General features: G+C 43.7%; 1 protein-coding gene across 1 annotated transcript in view; it reads left to right on the top strand.

Annotated features, from left to right (window-relative positions):
- Nucleotides 1-21387, top strand: part of FBXO15 (F-box protein 15) — a 36847-nt gene that overhangs the window by 9701 nt on the left and 5759 nt on the right. Inside the window, exons 5-8 of the mRNA XM_006913764.3 lie at nucleotides 559-685; nucleotides 2053-2135; nucleotides 3106-3248; nucleotides 21006-21130. Of these exons, the coding sequence (XP_006913826.2) occupies nucleotides 559-685; nucleotides 2053-2135; nucleotides 3106-3248; nucleotides 21006-21130 (478 nt within the window). The remainder of the gene's footprint in view (nucleotides 1-558; nucleotides 686-2052; nucleotides 2136-3105; nucleotides 3249-21005; nucleotides 21131-21387) is intronic.

The raw sequence follows: 21387 nt of genomic DNA, 5'->3' as shown, positions 1-21387 counted from the left end.
TTTACTTTTAGTAACTAATTCTCACAGTGCATCTCCTTCATGAAAACACTCATGATTTGAGTTTGAATTTATTTTCTAACGTTACAGTTTTTGCTATCTGAGTTATATTGATAATAACTTTAAAAAGTATGTTTACTTCCAGGTAGCCTATGGGGAGAACCTGCTTTTTTGTCATTTAGAGTATTTCGTCTTTGCTTACCCGTTATTTCACTCAGTTAGGAGCCATATTGAGACCTGTGATTGTAGCATTGTGCTGGATCGTGAGGGAAGGAATAGCAGGTGGCTCTTCCTCCTCCCTCTCACGGTTCTTCAGCTTCTGGCTGGGCCTCGAGCCGGCAGCACGAGCGAGAGGGCGGGAAGGGAGACGACAGCTGGGCGAGAAGCCGGATGTGCCCGTTTGCCTGTTGTTTATACAGGGTGGTTGTGCCCTCGTCCTCAGCCTGCATGTCGTTAGTATGTTCTTCAAAAGTATTTTTAGGTCAACTAAAGAGAATCGACAGCACCGCAGCTGTGAATGCTCATCCCTCTCGTTCCTTTCTTTGACATGCACCTTCAAAGACCTAGATGGCATTCTCTAATTGCCAAGTACAGCCTCAGGGATCTGCCCGGCTCCACCGTGATGGGCTGTGACGGGATCATTCGGCTTTTCCGCCTAAACCCGGGCCTCCTGGTGGGGCTGTGGAAGGTAAGACGCGCCCCGCGTGGACAGTGCCCTCTCCTCACTCACAGCCCAGTGTGCCCCCCACTGGGCACGGTGCCAGATGCACGGCCCTGCATGACCTCTCAAGCCCCGTGCGTTCTGCCTCCCCGCCGACTCCGTTTTTCTAGCACTGACCTGGTGTCCGTGGCGGCTCGCTGCTGCTTGGCTCACACGCGTGCAGACCACCCGTTCTGCCTGGTGCCTTCGTCACGTTATTCCTTTAACGTCACGGGACATCCCTGCTCTCCTTCTCGTCGATCCACGTTCCTGTCTTCTGTTCTTTCCGTGTGCCTTCTCTGCCAATCTCCGTCTCCACGTCCCACCCGGTGGTCTCGCACGCGTGTTTCTGATCCTGCGGATGTGACATCAAGTGTTGCCTGAGTGTCCAGGGACTTATCCGTTCCCAGCAGATGAGGTTGCTTCTTTCATGGGGTCAGGCTGATAGCCAGCTCTCTCCTCTGGGGTTACTGTCTGGACTGTCACTTCAGAGAAAAGCGTAACAGTGTGATGTTCCCGTGTACTCCACAAGTTTCTCTGTGGCCTTGGCCCATGGATGCTTTAAGACAGCAAATCACGACTCTGATTCTGAGAAGGTCCGCCTGTGATGGCAGGACCAGGATCGACCACAGCGTGCTCTCGGGCCTCTTACAGCCTGCTCGGCTTTCTGTGTGAAGGCGACTAGTGGGCCTGGCAGCAGTCTGCCTGCCCCGCTCTGGTGGCCTGCATAGTGACAAGGACTCTGGCAGATCTAACTGTCCTCTGTCTGGCCACTTCAGATTTACCATCCTGGTGACCTACACCAGGCAGTATCAGGTGGAACTGGGGAGAAGAGGGCAGCAGTTCCTGTACTGGCACATTTTCGATGTCCGTCAAACTGATGGACAGGCACAGAGTGGGACTCTAATTATTCCCTCTGGCTTTGCCACGTCATGCAGGTACTAGGTGCAGAGAGGGCTCTGCACCACACGTTAAGTCTCTGTCGAGCTCTTCCAGAATTATTTTTGGAAAGAGTTTGAAACAACCTGGAACTACCAAGACATATTTTCACAATTACCGTGTTCAACACAGTGTTTTGATATTTCACAAGCACCAGGGTGTTAACCCATTTGGCCCTGCACGTGCTGCGTATCTGGGTGAGTGGCAGCTCTGCTGTCAGTGTGACATGCACGTCTTAGGTCGCAGTAACGTGCTAGCAGTGATAATGTGTCAGCGCTGTGCTGATGTCACAGGAGTCAGAGACCGCATCTGTCTATAAGATGAAATGCGCTGTGATCTTCACGGTGACCTTGTGAACAATGAAAATATTTCACTTCAAAAATATATTCTTTTATTCTTTTTAATTATCTTTTCAGAGGGAGGAAGAACTGGCTTTTGTCATGGCAACTCTTCATTTCCATCACCTTGTGGAGAGGAGCACGTTGGGCTCAGCCACTGTGTATGTATTTGTGTGTTGTGTATTCAATTTTTGTAAAGTCAATCTAAACAATTAGAACTTGATACCATCTTAATATCCTGAGAACAGCTACAAAGACATTTTGTTTTTAATCAGTAGACACAAGCCAACAGGCGTAATTGCTTAGCCGTTGCTAAAATAATTGGATTGTTCACAAATACATATTTGCTTTGTTGGCTTGGGGTTAAGGATTATGTGCCAGCCGAACATTATCCCTGGGGTCAGGAGACCGTCACACCTACAGGGTCCTAGTGCATCATGGCACCCAAGTTCTTTGCGCTAGCAAGAGCCTTCGTATCTCGAAGGCACGCGGGCCTGGGGCTTCTGGGCCCAGTCTGGCCTGCAGATACATTTTTGCCCGGTCTGTATGGTGCATGTCTCTTCCTGGATTTGAAGGCCCTCGGGTGGTGGGGGGCTGGGCAACAGGCTCTCCTTTCTACCACAGCTCACACTCACTTTGTAGATACCATCGAGCAGCTCCCGAATGCTTTTGTTTGTTATCTTGTTAAGGTTTTTCTTATTGAATAAAACATTGTTCATCATGGCTTTTGGTCTTCTGCCTAGGTGCCTCACCTGTAGGTCTGTTGTAGCTGTAGCAGTGGGTCTGTAGGTGCCTTTTCCTGCCGGGCTCTCCTGTCCCCTGGACACTGAGGCCACCGAGCAGCAGAGCTGCCTTTGCAGAGTTGCCATGCCGGGCGGGCCTCAGAGCTGTGTGTGCCGTGGTCTCGTGGAAACCCACGGAGCTCACACCTGTGCCTGTTTTAAAGGATGTTGACAAAGGAACACGGAGCAGCGGGTTCCTGGTGTTGAAGGTCACTGGGAGCCCTCTAGACTAGGGTCGATAGCGGCTGGGGCTTTGAGTGGGTGTGACCTTTTTAAAGAGTATTTTCAATTCAAGCCCTTTATCTCCGGTGCTGACCAATTTGTGTGCATGTTTTGTTTTGCTTTTCAGTCCCTCTGAGCTGCCTGCTCATACTCCCCTTCTGGATGACAGCCCAGAGCGCGGCCTGCATGGCTTCCAGCTCCATGTCGACATGCACAGTGGCGGGACTTCCTACCTGTGTAGCACATTTCACAATCTCTTTACCAAGAAAGGTGACACTAATTGAGTTTTTGTTTCAGCATGAAATTAAAAGGTTAGAGAGGACAGGGGACTAGTTTTCATCTCTGAGTTAAGAAGTATCCTCCACTCTGGTCACTGTTTGGCGGCTCCCTCCCAGACACCCGTGTTGCCCCAGGACTTGTGAAATCCCTCGGCCAGAGCTGACTCCTCCATCATCACGTCTCTCCCGTGGGCATGTTCTCCGCTCTCCTTTTCCGCTGACCCTTGCCGCCTTGTTTTGCCCATCATGCCCCTTCCCCCAGCCTCTTACCTTCTTTCTCAAAGGAATGTGGTGAATTTGGCAATAGGGCCCCTGTAGCACCCACCCAGGATAAGAGTGCAATCCAGCAGGTGTGTCATGGTCACCACAGCTGAGACAGAGACCTAGGGGAAGGGAGGGGACTGCAGCCAAGGGAAGGAAGGAAGTCAGAGGAAGTGATGTGCAACACCCTCTCCCACCTCGTCCATCCGGCTGTTCTTGGTGCCATCCCTCTGTGTCCTACAGACTCCAGGCTTGCTGTGAGGCCTTGCGTAGATTCAAGTTTAATGTTTCTGGTAATAATATTTTATAGGGGAAATTGCATACTTTATTTCTTAATATCCTGTTCCCCAAAGTTCTTTCATCCAATGGATTTGATATCCATTAACAATCTCCCTAAGTCGATGTTTTGTTTGAATTTAGGAAAGGTTTCTAATTACTTCTACATTTATTAGCTGAACTTCTGTAAAAAACTTTTCTCATCAACTGGGTGAACTTCTATAACGACAGGGTGAATACTTTAACCCTTTAACCACTGATTTTCAGGTCAAGAAATCAATGTGTCACCCCTTCTATGGCGGAAATAATTTTGAGCGTGCGCTCTCGCTCCCCCCCACCCCGCTCTGCTTCTGTCTTTCTTGTTTAGTGTTACTTTGTACTCTTGGGTTTTTATCATCAATTTACCATCCATTATTTATCATCAATTACAGACATTATTCTTTTTGGAGTTAAAGTTGTCCCCAGTTCAGCCTGTGGGGTCTGCTTCAAGCTGGCTTTTGTGCCCTTTGATACACCTGTATTAATCTTTCAACCTTCTTTGCTTTTTGGCTCAGGAAGATGTCAGGGTTTTTCTGTGCTTGTTGGTATTTTTATTAGAATTGTGTCAAATGTATATATTAACCTGGGGTGAGTTGACATCTTTCTTGTTGAATTGTCCTACCCAGGAATGTGGATTGTCTTTCAATTTGTTCGAAAATGCTTTTTATGTCTTTTGGATTGTTTCAGAATTTTCTTCATACTACTTTTGCAATTAAGATTTTTAGTATCTCATCTTTGTTACTTTTCTTCCTTTGTAGCTTCTCATTGTTTTGTAATGTCTTTGTATTTTTTGGTCTTAGGCCACTGCTGATCTCAAAGCATGTGTTGGGAGATATTTCTTCCTCTTGAATTTTTGAGAGCATTTTACGTAGAGTTGGTAGTATTTCTTCCTTACGTGGTTAGTAGAATTCACCTGTAAAGCCATCAAGGCCTGGAGCTTCCTTTGTGGAAGGTTTTTAAACTATTTCAATTTCTTTAATAGGTATAGGGCTATTTAGATTATTACTTGTTTCTTTTTGACTGAGCTTTAATATTTTGTGTCTTTTAAGAAATTTGTCCATTTTATCTAAGTTGCCAAATTTATTGGCATAAAGTTGTTTATAACATTCCATTGTCTTTTAATATCTGTAGACTCTGTAGTAATACCATCTGCATCCTGATTGGTAATTTGTGTGTTCTTGATTTTTTTTTTCCTGATCAGTGTGGCTAGAGGTTTATCAATGTTATTGATCTTTTCAGGGAATCAGCTTTTGGTTTCATTGATTTTCTCTATTGTTCTTATGCTTTGTACTTCTTTGATTTGCACTTTGGTTTTTATTATTTCCATTTTTTTCCTGCTTACTTTGTAATTCACTCTAATTTTTCTAGTTTAATGGGAAAGCTGAAGTCATTGACTTGAGAACTTTCCTTTTTTAATTTTGAGACAGTTCATGCTACAAATGTCTCCCTAAGTCCTGCTTTTCTGGAATCCCACGAATTCTGTTTTTTAATTTTAATTTTAATTTTCATTGTTTTAACCTTTCTAATTTTCCTTTGCTTGCTTCTTTGACCTATAGATTGGATAGAAATGTGTTCCTCAGTTTCTAAAGATTTGAGATTTTTCTGGAGGTTTTTCTGTTACTGATTTGTAGTTTAATTCCATTGTGACCAGAGAATATGTTTGAATGACATGAATTCTTTTAAATTCATTAAGACTTGTTTAATATCTCAGAATGTAGTCTGTGTTTGTACATGTTCCTTGTGTATTAAGAAGGTGTATTCTACTTTGGGTATAGTGTCCTGTAAAAGTTAATCAGGTAAAGGTGGTTGAGAGTGCTGAAGTCTGCTGCATCCTTGTTGATTTCTGCCCACTTGTTTTCCTGGTGATGGAGAGAGGCATATGGAGATCTTCAGCTATGATTGTGGATTCGTGTAGTCCTCGTTGATGTTCTGCCAGTTCTTGCTACATGTATTTTGAAGCTCTGTTGTTTTATTCATAAACATTGGAGAGTTTTATGTCCTCTTGACTAAGTGACCTCTTTATCATTTAAGAGATGACCATCTTTATTCCTGGTCACAGTTTTGCTCTGAAAACTGTTCCATCTGATAAATGTGAGCACTCCAGATTTCTTTTGATGAAAGTTAGCGTGGTACAAGCTTTGCCACCCTCTCGCTTTAAGCCCGTTTGTGTCTCATGCATTGGTCGATGTGCTTCGTCAGTCCCATATGATCTGACAAGCTACTTCTTTTTTCATGCCATTTATTTGTGGAAGAAACTGAATCTGTTATTTCTTTCTACAATTTCTGCATTTTGGATGGTGCTTTCAGTGTAATGTGTTTCTCTGTCTCCGTATTTCCTGTACACTGATAGTCGTGTTTAGAGGCTTGATTAGATTTAGGTTTTTCTTTTTTTGGCAAGAATGCTTCATAGCCCTGTACTTACTCTTGTATTTATCAGAATGATGTAATATCTGCCTTTCTAAATATTACTTATATTAAGATTGATCAGTAGGTTCAGGGATTTTTCAGCCTGCTTATTTTATTAACTTCTCCATGACTGTTTACCAAATGGTTTACCAAATGATGGGTGCCTATGTCCCTTATTTTTATTAGTGATTGTAAAATGATAATTCCCTAGTTCTGTCATCCTCTCTACATCTATTAGTAGAATTCTTCTGTAAAGGAGATTTTTCTTTTATTAACTATTTAGTTACCATGAAATATAGTTAGTACAGGAAAGTGGGTACATGCTTGATTCTTTCTCTTTATTAATTTACAGACTAGTGAGTTAATGCTCTCACAGTTTTCAAAGATGACTTGTACGTTTTTTGGGGGGTATTACGAAATCATTGATTAAAAATATAGCTTAAGTACTTTATTCTATTTGCAGTCATCATTCTTTTTATTGTTATTGTGATACTCAGGTTGTCCTGTCACTGGTCATCTGCTCCTGTATGCTTTTGACATGACTCTAGTTATCTTCGGTAGCTTATTTGTGCTCTAGCATGGCAAGGTAGCTCAGGCTCGCCTTGCCTACTTGTGCCCAGCCCTGAAAGCCTTTGTTCTAAACATCGCAATATGTAATAATTTCAAAATAACAAAGCTGATATTATTAATAATGAACCTATCGAATACTCTCTTAATTAAGAATTTCCTTGCGTTTCTTTATATGCTAAAGATATATCATGCTAGAGATATAAAATCAAGTCACTTAAAATAATCTTCCTCTGCGTGGTTATGCTACCACTCTGATGTACAATTATGATTTGCTTCAGCTGATTTTTTTGTTTTTCAGGATTGCTTTGCTTTTTTTGTACATTAAAAAAAAAATAACCACATTTACATAGTTCCAAAGTTGGAAACATAAAAGAAGGGAATTGAGACAGGTTTACTTTTAGCCTTGTCCCTTGACCCTCCAGAAAATCATTTGTTTTCTTTAGGTTCATTTTCATCTTTTTTTCTAGCTTTTTGACTGCTTAGACTGTTTAATTTTCATATTTTCTAGTTTTTCTCATTGCTCTTTCTGCTACACCCAGAATCTTGGACTCTGCTAATTAGGAAGGAGCTGAAAGGTGATCTGGATGATGACCTCTCTTGGGCTTGGATTTGCATTGCAACTTCTGATCGGGGCCTGCCCTGGAAACAGCTCCCAAATTAGTTTCTCTGTACTTCAGTCCATTTACCTTTATTCTGGTATTTAAGTGAGAAAAATCTCATCCCTCTTCCCGGCACACAGTGCTGAGGGTGCTCCTGGTGCACCCCGGCCTGTACCCAGGGTGCAGACGCCTGTGCCCTCCGGGCTGGCGTCGGCAGAGATCTTAGTCTCTGGCTTCTCTGTGGCTCCAACCTATATCCTCAGGTGTCTCTCACCTCCAGTGTTTCTTATCTGATGCGATCTACAGTCTTGAGAGCCTGTCATTCTCTTCTCCAGGGGATTAGGTCTGTCTCAGGGGCATCTAGAACAGACGGCCTTGCCTCTCCTGGTTCTGAACAAACACAGCCTAATGTTGATTGGGCTCTGTGTGCATTCCTCATACCGAAGCTGTGCCCTTAATAATGACAGTGATAGCGACACAGAACATTCAGGGGCACTCATCATAGGTTCTTGCTGAATGTTTTATGTTTATATTAATTATTTAACTTAATCTTCATAGCAAGCCTGTGAGTTGAGTACCGTTATCTCTCCCATGGCGTCAATGAAGAGGTGGCCTAAGCCGATAGTGTAGGTCAGCTCTGGTTCTGTATAGCTTGCACACGCCGGGCCCCGTCTGTACCCAGGCGGGCGGACTCCAGAGTCTTGGCACCCGGCTCTATGATTTCCTGTATATTTGTACTTTTCAGAGATATGCTTCTGGAGTGTATCTTCTCAGGTGTGTGAGTCTGTCTGTCTGTTTAAAGTTTTGGCATCAGAAGGGAAGTCAGGCAGGGCCTTCTCTGCTGGCTTGCTGGAGCAGCCTTTAAAGCAATTTTCTGCCAATGCCAGAAGCCCCCTGAGAAGGTTATATGGTTGTTACAATGTGCAAGAGGCTAAGGAAATTGGAGCGTGACAGGAAACTGAGCTGGGAACAAGTCACCTTGCATCTGTTGTTTCACAATGAGGAAACAAATTTTCACCATGAGAAGGATGCACGACGCAGATGCAGGTCCTCTGCGTGTGGTTCTACGGTTAGGATCAGCAGAGGGCGCTGTTGCCATCAGAGTCATTCTCACATTTCAAAAAAGTACAAACTCCAACGTCCTCTGCAGTTTTTGAGAAACTCTCTGTGGTACCATGCCGTGGGGTATATTTAGTAAATTCCAGCTGTGTCATTGCAGTCGAGCATGATAGCACCTTGCCCCTGTTTTTAAAGAACACTTTCTCTGCATCAAGGGTAAACCATTTTATCTTCATGTCCCTGGAACTGAGGTGGCTCTATCTGCTGACGTCATCAGTGAGAAACTTGGCCTGACTGTAGGCGGGCAGTCTGTGGGGAGTGGTATAGCATGCACTGTACAGAAGCCACCCGAGACTGACCGAAGTTCCAGAGTTGACTATGCAGGGGGTGCAGATAGGAGATCCACGCTGTTTATCTTGAGACAGAGCAGACCCAGCAAATCGTTCAGGTGATTTGATGCTCTCTGCCTCTTGGCCACAATATTTTCTCTGAACAAAATACCTGTTTGTCCTATCTTTTTAACTCTGTCTCATGTGCTTTGCTATAAGGTTCTTTGGATTAAAACAAAACAAAACAAAACATATTACTGGAAACAAGCCAGGAGACCCGAGTTAGCTGTTGGTGCCTGGAGCGAGGTTCTTGAGTCACAGAAGAGAAGATCACGCCTGAGCTGAAGGGTGGACACTTGGGGATAAGCGTCCCTGCGCCCGGCAGTGCTGTCCTTGTCCACTTGAGGCCATAGCTGAGGCTCTAGTCTTTGGACGCCAGCATTGATCTGGTGGGCTCAGTTCCCGGGCGTGACTACCTGCAGTGCCCTTTAAGGTCAGAGCAGGTCTGTGGCGTGTCACGAGCAGCCGAGGTCCTTTCTATAGCAGATTGCTCGAGCTCCCGGCATCATCCGGGCCAGCCAGCCACTGTGTCGAGGACAGCGCTGTCCGCCCTCAGCACCACCTGACAGTGAATAAAAAGCATCACTATCTTTTCTTCTTTTCCCTGAAGGTTCATTTGACTGTTTCTCCTTGGACCTTTGTCATCGTCCTCCCCCAGGACCTGGGAAGTTCTCTCTCTCAGTGTTTTCATGAATCCTGCCACTGTGACCAGAGTCTTCGTGAAAGGATCCCAGTGATCTCTTTTCAAAGAAGAATTATGACTCCCTGAATGTGCACACATTCGCTGCCAGCTCCTTTGTGTATTGCCACTAAAATTATGCTAAAAAGGAAGTTTGGGTGAAGAAATATTTTGTCACCTTAACTGGATTTACAGGAGACGAGAAGGGAGGGGAGGAGAAACAGACAAGGGAATACTGAGTGATTCGTAAATGAAAACCTGAGGAAAGCTTATAAAAAGTGCATGGTGGGTTTTTCTATATCCATTTTGTTTTCTCTTCTTTTGGAAATGTGAACGGACTGTTGGCATTGGGTCCCCAAGACCAACCCCAGGCTCAGTGATCCACTAGGATCCACACAGGACTCTGGAGGAGTTGTGTCAATGGCTGAGATTTATTACAGTGAGGGTACGAGCAAAATCAGCAAAGGGAAGGGTGCATGGGACGATGTGGGAGGAAGTCAGGTGCCAGCTCCCAAGAGCCCGCTCCCGGTGGGGTCACACAGGGTGTGCTGCTTCTCCGGGAATGAGTTGTGAGGACACGTGCGAAGTGTTATCTACCCGAGAAGCTCGGTAGAGACGCAGCGCCCTGGGTTCGTACTGGGGCGGGTCGCGTAGGCACCCTCTGCCTGGCGCTGGCAGAACGCCAGGCTCACGGAAGGAAGGCCGGCGCACGGCGTACACCGCGGAGCGGGTGCAAACCGCGCAGGCGCCGTGGGAGCTCGTGCCAGTTAGCGGACCCAAGGGCCCAGGTGCCAGCGCGGCGGCCTTGCCAGCAGCGGGCCCAGGCCTGCTGGGTCGCCTCTTCCGCGCAGTGTTCGTGAAGAACTTTGGTGGGAACGGTGCAGCCTAGTGAAAGAGCAGACAGGAAATAGCCCAGTTGTGTCTTTGAAGTGTAAATAGAGCTTGAAAAAGGGTGCGATCAGCAGTGCAAAATATGAAGGAATGTGCATTTTTTGATCTTTGTTTCAAGCTAATTATTACTAATTTGAGAAGCTGACGGGGAAAGTACTGCATGTTTAGTCTTTTTATCAGGATTGAGAAGGAGAGCAATAGAGAAGCAAAGGGAAGGGATTTTTAGGTAACAAAATGTGCTGCTTCTGCCTTTGACCTTTTATGTCGTTATAAAAATGCATTTGAAAACTAATGTCTTTTTCTTATTATGTGGTCTGAAATTCTGAATATATAGGAATTTATAAAGAAGCAAATAAAAACCGCCCAAGGACCACTATCGTTCATTATTTTGTTCCGTTCTAGGTCTGTGTCTGTGGACCAGTTTACCTGAACTGTGCCCGCTCCCCCTACACTTAATTGCAAGCGTTTTCCTGTGTCACCAAAGTGTCTTTCAAAATTTGATTCTGAAAGTCGTATATTTCATTGTTTGGTTTGATCATGATTTATTGACCTAATGTTGGACTTTTAGGATTCCATTTTTCATGGTTATAGCACCATTATCATGAGCATTACTTTGAAAAATCTTTGATGATTTCAGAGGCAAAAGCAACATCTGTTTTAAATTTGCATATGTCTTTGAATATGAGGTTAACTATTTAAAAAAACTATTGACTGCAGCAGAGGTTTATGGTTATTTTAGCCGCCATCAGGTAGGCTGTTCAAGGGGCATCTTCCTAGGGTCCAGCTTCAGTGTCGCCTCTCACAGGTGTGTGACCCTGGACAGTTAGCGTCCTCGCTTGCAGAATGTGGTAACCACATGACCTGTCTCCCAAGATACCTGGAGGATTCAGGTGAGGCAGTAAGGATGCCTCTGGGATGCTTGTCACCTGTTGCTGCTGTTGTCGTTATTTTTACGTTTCTTTTCGAACTGAATTTCTAGTTTCTGCTTGATGGATTCCATTGTTTTAAATGTTTACAGGATTTGTATGAGTTACAGCCTTTGCAAATATTTTCTCCATTTTATCTTTTGCCTTTTAATTTGGTACATCCTGTTTTGGATCTTGCAAGGCTTTTTTGAATTGTACATAAGCTCATTCTTCCTTTGATGAATGTAAAAATTCTGCACAGTCTGGAGGTTCCCAGACCTTCCCCTCTTAGAATCCGTTCTCTCTTTCGAGGATCAATGCTTCTTCTGCACGTCTCCACACCAGGCCAGATGCTTCAAGCTTTACTTGTGTATTTTGTTATGAAAATATATGTCCCTTCCCTAATATAAAATTTCTTACTGATGAACTTTTATTAAAGATTTCTCAGTTATTGTCACCCACTTATTCTTTTAGATGTATTTAATATGTACTTGGCTAGATTTTAAAATATATCATTCGGAATTTGATCAGATTTGTATTAAATGCATACATTCATTTAGAAGGAATCGATACATTTTTATTTAAGGTTTGGGACTATCTCTCCGTTTATTTATGTTTCCTCGCTGTCTTTGGGAGATGTAGAGGATCCTACACCTTTCTCCACTCATCGATAATTCACTTTTGTGTTGCCTTTGTGAGTAAATTCTTTTAGATTGTTTCTATTATCTGTTAGATTTGTTCTATATACTGTAGGGTTTTTGCAATCTGTTTTTCATTAAAATGTGGATTAAATAATAAACATTTAGTGCTTACTCTGTAAGGTATAATAGAAAATGTCGAGGGGATAAAAAGAAGTTATAGGCCTTAGAAACTTATGTTTTCCTACCAAAGATATAGGATTCAGCTCTTCAGCAGCAGAACCTGATAAGCCCAGATAACCTCTCTAAGAAATTCTTTTAAAGTTTTTATTGTTTGTTTTAGATATTTTCCCTTATAGCCTATTGTCTCATTTTTATTGTTGCGATTCTAGAAATAGATGACTTTTTTTGTTCCTTGATACTAATTGCTTTCTATGTTTCTGGGGCAGCTTATTCTCTCTAAGCATTTATCATTACAGGAAGACATTAGAAATAGTACAGTCCCATCTGGGTGGTGATTTCCTAGAAAAATTAGGACAGCCAATTTCTTACAGCATCTTCATCAGTGGCTATTAGCACATTTTCCTGCCCTGTACGTCTGGTGACCCGTGAAAAGTCAGCATTACAAATGACGGTTTTCAGGGCAGGAGGCCCCGCTCTACCTGCAGGATGTCCTGGCAGGGCTCACCAGGAGCGGGTGGCACTTTACGCGTAGGCAGGACAGCGACACCATGGAGGGGCCTCGTGCGGACGTTGTTTAGACTTCCACAGCGGTGGCAGCAGAGCGCTAAGCCGAGGGGGAGGGGGCCCTGCAGCTGCACAGGCCGTGCCCCTGAAGCTGGCCCTGCTGTGACACAGGACACGTGAGGGCAGCCTCGCGGCTCCGAAGAGGTTTAGGGGGGCCCTTGTCATCTTCTCTTGCTTTTCTGGACTCTGGCTTCTGTTTGAGATTTGACCTCAAATTTTGATTGGTTCTTTCTCTTCGGTGATTTGAATTCTTTTAATCATTTAAAAGGGAGGATCTGAGTTTTTAATTTTGTTTAGATTTTTGTTTTCCAAGATATCGTTTAAATAAGATATTGTGACTTTTTCAGAGGTATTTATTAAAGCAATTGTGGAAGTAGAATTCCTTAAAACATGTAGCTTGAGGAAGATAAGTCTAATAAGAAACACAAGTAAGAGGTTTCCTAGTTTTCACTAAAAAAATGTGAGTTTCACTAAAAAGGTTTCGCTGTGAGTTTACTGGTGTTCGGACTCCAGCTCTCCAGCGCGTAGAGCTCAGATCACCCACCTCTTAGCCGCCACGGTTCCCATGCCTTCCTCCTGCTGAGCCATTCGGGGTTCTTCGCAGTCTTCTGGTTCTTTGCTCCCTTTCTAGCTTTATTTGCTGGGTGCACAGCCTGAGCCGCACTGTCAGCCGTCTCATCCTCTGAAGCTCCATAGGACCCCGTCCCTGCCCGCTGCGGCTCCCCTCTGTTGGAAACTAGAGCGCTGCTCACCCCGATGTTGCTCTTCTCTCTTCCCGAATGATCAGCAGTTTCTGGGGGAGATCACAAACGCGTGCCCACTGGGGCTGTCCTTTCCAAGACTCGCCCCCCGTCACCCCCACCCGCCCCGCACACGAGTCTCATTGCGTCCCGTCGGCTCTGGCCGGGTCATGAACTCATCCCTAACTTGGTCCTGTGGCCAGATGGATGGGTGATGTGGAGCTGAGCTTGGCTTCTACCACCTGAAGCACAGGGGCTGACCTTGGTGTGTTTCACAGAGTAATACTGGAAAGTACTGAGCGAGAGAAGCAGAATAGGTATTGGAGAGCCCAAAACAAATAACCATGTCCTATCCCCTTAACCTTCTTCAGAAGGACTAGTCTAGAAAAATAATTTATAGTCAGATGGACTGGACTGATAGAAAGTTGGTCCAGAGGCATGGAAAGTAGAACTAGGTCTTGTGAAAATACCAGTCTGAACCTTTAAATACGTCAATAGGAAAAGCTATTTTCAAATACTATTGAATTAATGAACAGTGAATTTTTAATGTCTAAGTACATACTTCATTCTTTTTAAAATCAAGTTAATTGTCATCAATATCAGAAAAGGTACCACCACAAAAGCAGCTCGTTAGGGTCCTAGTTAATGTGAGAAAAGTAGAGACCCAGTGGCTCAAAAGATTATCGGAGATTTAAGTGATGTCATCACATCCTGAACTGGAGAGGGAAGCTTCCTAAATAATGGGGAGTTCCATTTTCCAATCTCTTGCCAATACAGCTCCAGCTCATTTGACTCTTGCAACCTATATAACAAACAAAAATGAGAGAGAGAATTCTGATCCTTAGCGTGTTCAGAGACCTTCTCTCTTTTGATATTCCATGATCTATGTCTATATATAGCTACTTAAGTTGCATGTAGGTCAGGGATTTGGAAAATAACAGATATCTGAAAATAATTAGCTGAGGAAAAGAGAAAAGCCATGTATATGCCTTGAGATTTATGTTAGATACCTAACAGAATGGGAAATACTGAAGATTTTCTGTCCTTAAGAGTTAGTGCCAATTCTGTTTGATCATTAGAGTCTAATGATTATACCATCTTTTTATTAATTATACCTCTGTAGTGTCAGGTCTCTGCAGCTTTAAAATATTAATACTCTGGCAAATATTGTTGAGTTCATAGGGTCTCCCTGCCACTTTACTGAAGATTTACACAGACACCTGGGAGTTGCTGCTCCTGTCTGTCCCGTTTCTTCATTATGATACTGAGTTGGTCTCTTAGATGGTGATCCAGGGTTCTGTCCCATCCCCTCATCAGGTTGTGGTGTTTTTCCTGCTTCAGGCCCTTGTGACCTGACTCGACACCCTTCGCTCTTCTTTCTCTTTGCCTTAGGAAAGTCAGTCAGTCAGTCACTCACTCACTCAGCCTGCCTCTCCTTCCTGCATTCCTTACTTCCCACCTTTTCTGTGTTCTATTTATTAGGCCAAAAACAAACAAACAAACAAAACCAAACCCCCAAAAAACAACTCTAATGGTAGCTGAGAAATGAGAAATGCTACTATCAGTAGTGCTGTTGATACATTGCAGAAGACGTGACCTCTGTTCCCAAAGGCCGTAGGTCACTTGGGGACACAGCTCTAGCAAGCAGGAACAACTCATGTGACTAAATGTGGAAGTGTGTGCGCAGGGGTTTAGGAAGGGGAGAGGTTAGTGTAGGTAGAAGCGTGCCGTCAGCCATGAAGGTGACAGAATGTGAGGACACGGACTGGGGCTTGCCCAGAGTTACGGGTCGCATAGGAAGGGTGCAGCCAGCGCGGTAAGCAGAGGGGACTTCAGAGGGCGGTCGACACTGCCACCTGCTCACCTTTATTGAGTGCTGCTGCTTCTATAACCTTTTATTTTGATATAGTTTCCAACTTAGAGAAAATTCACGAATAGTACAAGAACTTCTGCATACATTTTCCTGTTTTTTTTTTTTTTTTTTTTTCACCCTAGATTAGTGTCACTTGTCCTAGAACATCGCATAAATGGGATCATGCAGCGTGTACTCTCGTTTCTGGATTTTTTCGTGCACTCTTTGGTGTCCAGATTCTTTCAGCAGAATGTCCTTGAGTTTCATGTACTGTTGCAGGTATTGTTAGTCATTCCTCATTATTGAGGAGTCGTGTTCCATCGACTGAACATGCTACACTTTGCTCACTTGTTTTCTTGTCGATGGACAGGAAATTTGGGTTGTTTTCTGTTTCAGACTATTATGAATAAAGCTGCTATAGAATTCTTTTGAAAGTCTGTTTTGTGGACACATGTTTTCATTTCTCTTGGCTAAATACCTAGGATGAAATGTTGGGTCTTAGGGTATTAAAAATTGTCAAACTTTTTTCATGTATAGGAAAAATTTACACACAATAAATTACCAAACTTTTTTTAGAGTGGCTGCACCGTTTTATACTCCCATCATCACCATGCGAGTGTTCTGGTTGCCCCATATCCTGACCGCCATTTGATGCGATTAGCCTTTTACATTTTAGCTGATCTCCTGTGTGGTGGTTGTGGTAGCTCATGGTGGTTTTGATTTGCATCTCTGATGGCCATTAATATTAAACACTTAACGTGCTTATTATTAGTCATTTGCATATCTTTTTAAAGTATTTTGCCTTTGTAAAAAAAAACTTGTTTGTCTCTTTATTCCTGAGCTGTAGGGTTCTTTATGTTCCTTCTGGATACCAGTCCTGTGTCAGATACACGTTTTGCAAATATTTTTTCCCAGTCTAGGGCTTGCTTATTTATTTTCTTAGTGGTATCTTTTAATGATCAGAAGTTTCTCATTTTGATGAAATCTAACTTATCAGTTTTTTTTATTTCATGGTTATTTTCTCTTTTTATGTCTTCAAAACTTTCCACATGCCAGGTTACAGAGCAGAGATATTCTCTCTTTCAGCTGTATTATGGTTTTAGCTTTTACATTTTAGGTCTACGATCCATCCCTAATTAATTTTGTGTAAAGTATGAGGTAAGGGTTAAGGTTCATTTTATTTTCCCATATGCATAGTTAGTTGTTTTGTGCACCATTTGTGAAGACTTTCTTTTCTCGTTGAATTATTCTGATGTCTGTGTCAAAAATCACTTGTAAGTGTTGGCGTCTTTCTGGATCCCTTTGTTCTATTGTTGATCTGTTTGTGTGTGTTTATAGCAATACCATTGCTGTAGCTCTATAGTAAGTCCTTTTTAAAAAATATTTTTTTATTCTTCAGTTACAGTTAACATACAATATTATATTAGTTTCAGGTGCACACCATGGTGATTAGACATTTATATAACTGATGAAGTGATCACCCTGATAAATGCAGTGTCCATCGGATACCACACATAGTTACTACACTACTACTGACTATATTCCCCATGCTGTACTCTACATTCCCATGACTATTTTGTAACTACCCATTTGTACCTCTTAATCCTCTCCCCTATCCCCCCAACTCCTCCATCTGGCGGTCATCAAAATGCTCTCTGTATCTGTGAACTTGTTTTTGTTTTGTTTATCCTGTTCTCTAGATTCACATGTAAGCGAAATCATATGACATTTGTCTTTCTCTGTATGACTTACTCCACTCAGCACAGTACCCTCTAGGTCCATCCATGTTGCAGATGGCAAGATTTCATCCTTTTTTTTTTTTTTTCCCAAATGGCTGAGTACTAGTCCATCGTATGTATGTACTACCTCTTTATCTATTCATCCATTGATGGACCCCCAGGTTGCCTCCATATCTTGGCTACTGTAAATAATGCTGCAGTGAACATATGGATGCACATGTCCCTTTGGCGTAGTGTTTTGGGTTTCTTTGGATAAATACCCAGAAGTGGGATTACTGGGTTTTTCTTTGTCTCTTGTCGTATAGCCTTTGTTTAAAGTCTATTTTGTCTGGTATGACTATTGCTACCCCAGATTTTTTTTTTGTTCCCATTTTCATAAAATATTTCTCCATCCCTTTACTTTCAGTCTGTGTGAGTCTTTCAATCCAAAGTGATTCTCTTTTAGGCAGCATATGTAAGGGTTTTGTTTGCTTAGCCATTCAGCCACCCTATCTTTTGATTGGAACATTTAATCCATTTACATTTAAAGTAATTATTGATAGATATGTAGTTATTGCCAATTTATTATTCATATTTTGACCTGTTTTTCTTCTTCATAAAGAAACCCCTTTAACATTTCTTGTAATACCGGTTTGGTGGTGATGAACTCCTTTATCTTTTCTTGCCTTGGAAGCTCATTATCCCTTTGATTCTAAATGATAGCCTTGCTGGGTAAAGTCATCTTGGTTGTAGGTCCTGGCTTTTCATCACTTTGAGTATTTTGTGCCAAGCCCTTCTCACCTGCAAAGTTTCTGTTGAGAAATCAGCTGATAGTCTTATGGGAGCTCCCTTGTAGGTAACTAATGGCTTTTCTTTTTGCTGCTTTTAAGATTCTCTTTGTCTTTAACCTTCGGCATTTTAATTATGATGTGTCTTGGTATGGGCCTCTTTGGTTCATATTGTTTGGGATTTTCTATGCTTCCTGGGCATGTATGTCTGTTTCCCTCACTGGGTTAGGGAAGTTTCCCATCATTATTTCTTCAAATAGGTTTTCAATTCCTTATTCTCTCTCCTCTCCTATCGATGCCCCAATGATGTGAATGTTGGTACACTTGATGTTGTCCCACGGGCCCTTTAAATTATCCTCATTGTTTTGGGTTTTTTTCTCATTGCTATTGGGTGATTTTTGCTACCTTCTCTTCTAAATCACTGATGTGTAGTAAGTCAAAGTCAACTTTTTTCTTCAAGATTGTGTAGCTCTTTCAGGTTCTTAGCATTTCCATATTAATTTTAGAATCATCGTGCCAAATTTTATTATTTATTCATTAATACTGATTATAAATTATTTAAATGCCTGCTGGGGTTATGACTGGGATTGTATTCAATCTGCAGATCAATTTTGGTAAGTGGCCATCTTAACAATGTTGAGTCTTGCAGTCCATGGACATGGTGTGTCCCCTTTCTGCCTGGCAGTGGACGGCTCTTTGGATAAAATGTGATTGTTGGGATAAGGCATGTAAGATGCTTAACACACTTAGCCTGGCATACATAATAATCTGCCCTGTAATGTTAATATTTATGATTAATTCCATTAATCTTCACAAAGCCTTATAAAGTACCTTCTATTTGTATCCTTATTTTACTCAGCTTGGAGCTTGACCGTAGCTACACAGCTAGTGAACAGCCGGCAGGTTTGGAATGAGGTCTTTATGACTCTCAAGGCTGTGCTTGTAAGAGCCTTGAATGGCATTTCCCTGCGTTTTGGGGATGGTCTTATGTATTGGGTTAAGGTTAACCCAATGGTTTAAGAAGCACAGGAATTCAGTGAGGGCATGAGTTCATAGTGAAGGAACCCAGGTCACTCATGATCTGGTCATAGTGCAGGTTGGAATGGGCGATCCTGCGTGGGACCCCCAGGTGGAGGAATCACCAAGCACTTTGGGGAGCTGTAAATGGTTCCTAAGTGCATTTTGTCTGCTAATTTCTGGATTTTTCTCTGTTGGCAGTAAAACGAAAGTGCAACTTCATGAAAATTGAAAGCCACATGGCAAACCCTCAGCCAGTGGTTAAACTAGCAGGCGATTATGCTGTCCCCTTCTGTGTGTTTTTGTCTATTGTGACATGGAGTCTAGATGCAGAACAAGGTTTGCGTCGTGTCTTTGCCACTTACTTACCTGCAGTGTGGCTTTGGGCAAGATGCTCGTAACCTCTCTGTGCATAGTTTTCTCACCTGTGGATTCAGAAAACTGTAATACCTAATTAACAGTGTTATTCTAAGGTGTTCTTTTAAAGTAGTTTTTTAGTTACTGTGCATAAAGAGCTTCGCACAATGCTTGGTGTACAATAAGTACTCAAAGAGATTATGTATTTTATGCACACACATTTCCACACACATGTTCGATGTGCACATTGTTTAAGTGTGAGAAGGGCTGTTTTGTCTCGGAAACAAGCGGTTACAGAGGGTTGGCGGAAAGGCTGACCTTTTAAGATACTGCACATGCTACAGAACTTGTTCTGAAGGGGACGATTTCTGGTGACGACAGGATGACAGCAGTCCTTGCTTCCTGCAGAGCTGTCGTGTTTCTTAGCTCGGACCACTGCCATTGAGATGTTATTGGCGGTTGTACTTTCGGATCCATTTTCTGCAGTGTCCTGAGGACAGCCACATGAATGAAGTCCCGGTGTTTTGTCTGGCCAGCCGACGGTCTCGCTCGTGCACGTGGCTGCGCGGTGACGTGGAGCAGGGCAGAGCCACAGCTGGTCCGTTCTGATTGTCATTACTGCGCCTCCTCCGGGCGCGCGTCTCAGTCCCTGCCCGCCTCTGTCGAGCCCCGCCCCGTTGCCTGGGAAGGGTCAGCGTCATTGGCATTCGCTCCCACTGGAGGGAGGAGCGGGGAAGCCGCGCAGTTCTTGCGAATGACTCAGCAGCCTCTGTCCTTGGAACGAAAGTCAGACTGTGGGCGTCCGGCAGCGTGCGGCCCAGGCCAGCTGCGCCCTCCTGCGGGTCCCACGCGCTCGGCCTCCAACCGGATGTCCCACTCGAAGTGCGCATCGTGTCATAGAGGAGGCCGCCGGCAGAGCGCTGGCTTCCCCGTGGGCTGCACGTGAGAACTGCCCCGTTTCAGAACGGGGCTCTGGCTCCCATGGCTGCAAGGCTTCTTCGGTTTTACCTCGTCCCGTGAAATCGCCACCCTCGGGTCAAAGGACGTTGGCTCTTCTCCTTTCTCCTTCTGTCTGCTTTGCCTGTGACTTACGTCTGACTTTTGTCCGGGTGTCGCTTTCTGAAGTCTTCTGAACAAGTGAAGGTGTCGTTATGTTGCCACGTGCGATGGTCACTTTTCAGGAGGTGCGAGAATGGGCACGTGGAGCTCAGCTGCACGAAGGCCCCCCTCACAGGAGCCGCGGAGTGCGGACTGTGGGCTCCGCCGGCCCTTGGTGGCCAGGCTGCTCTTAGCTTGAGCTTGCCCGAGGAGGGGCGAGTCCTCCCGTCTCAAGCATGTGCAAGGGCTTTGACTTGTTTACATGCGTGTGCAGAAGTGTTTACTTTAGGCGTGTGTCCATATGCAGTGGCCCTCATACCCCTGTCACTCTTTCACGTTCATTGTCCTTTCTGGGCCATTTCTGGGGTCTGCTTTCTTAGGTTCCACAGTTCTGGTTTCCCATTTTCACTGAAGTCAGCTTCATCAGACCAGAAGACCTTCTCCCCCAGTGGCAGGGTGGGTAACAGCTCACCCCAAATCTCCTGGCTCACCTATAAGGTCACTTTCCTGGAGCCCCCACTCACTGCTCTGTCTCTGGACTGCAGGCACACTGTGCTGGCCTCGAGCCCGCCACCTGGATTAGCTATGCCAGCATGTTCCTCCATCAGAGACTAGTAGTTGCCATGTGAGACATTCTTCATGGAACAGCAAACTTGAAGAATCTTGACTTACTGCCCAGCATTGGTATATAGTAATCTAAAAAATATTAAATCTTTTCAGGATGTATTGAAAATGGATACGTGAAACTCATTGTGATAAGGTTTAAAAATAACACAGAACACCTACCTCTTATTGGAAAAGTTGGCTTCACCTGGAGGACTGATATTTTTGACGGCTATATAAAGGTAACTTGTTTTCTTTTCTTAAAGTAACCTGGTTTTTGTATAATAAAAAAAAATGCCTGTTGAAGTATATGTATGAACTGTTTTAAAAGTCCTAGATTTATTAGTCTGGTGTCTGAAGATTTAAGCATATCCTCAGCCATTGGCAGTCGGTTGATTCATTCGTCAAATGCTTCTTGAGTACGTTCTGTTTGTGGTGGAGTGTAGTGGAGGAGGAGAGGCAGGCGCCATGCAGCAGCCTTCTGAACAGTGTTGGTGGC

This window comes from Pteropus alecto, unplaced genomic scaffold (genome assembly GCF_000325575.1).
Source record: "Pteropus alecto unplaced genomic scaffold, ASM32557v1 scaffold14, whole genome shotgun sequence".
NCBI classification, from domain to species: Eukaryota; Metazoa; Chordata; class Mammalia; order Chiroptera; family Pteropodidae; genus Pteropus; species Pteropus alecto.
Note: the sequence above shows the minus strand (reverse complement) of the source record. Positions and strands in the feature narration are given on the sequence as shown.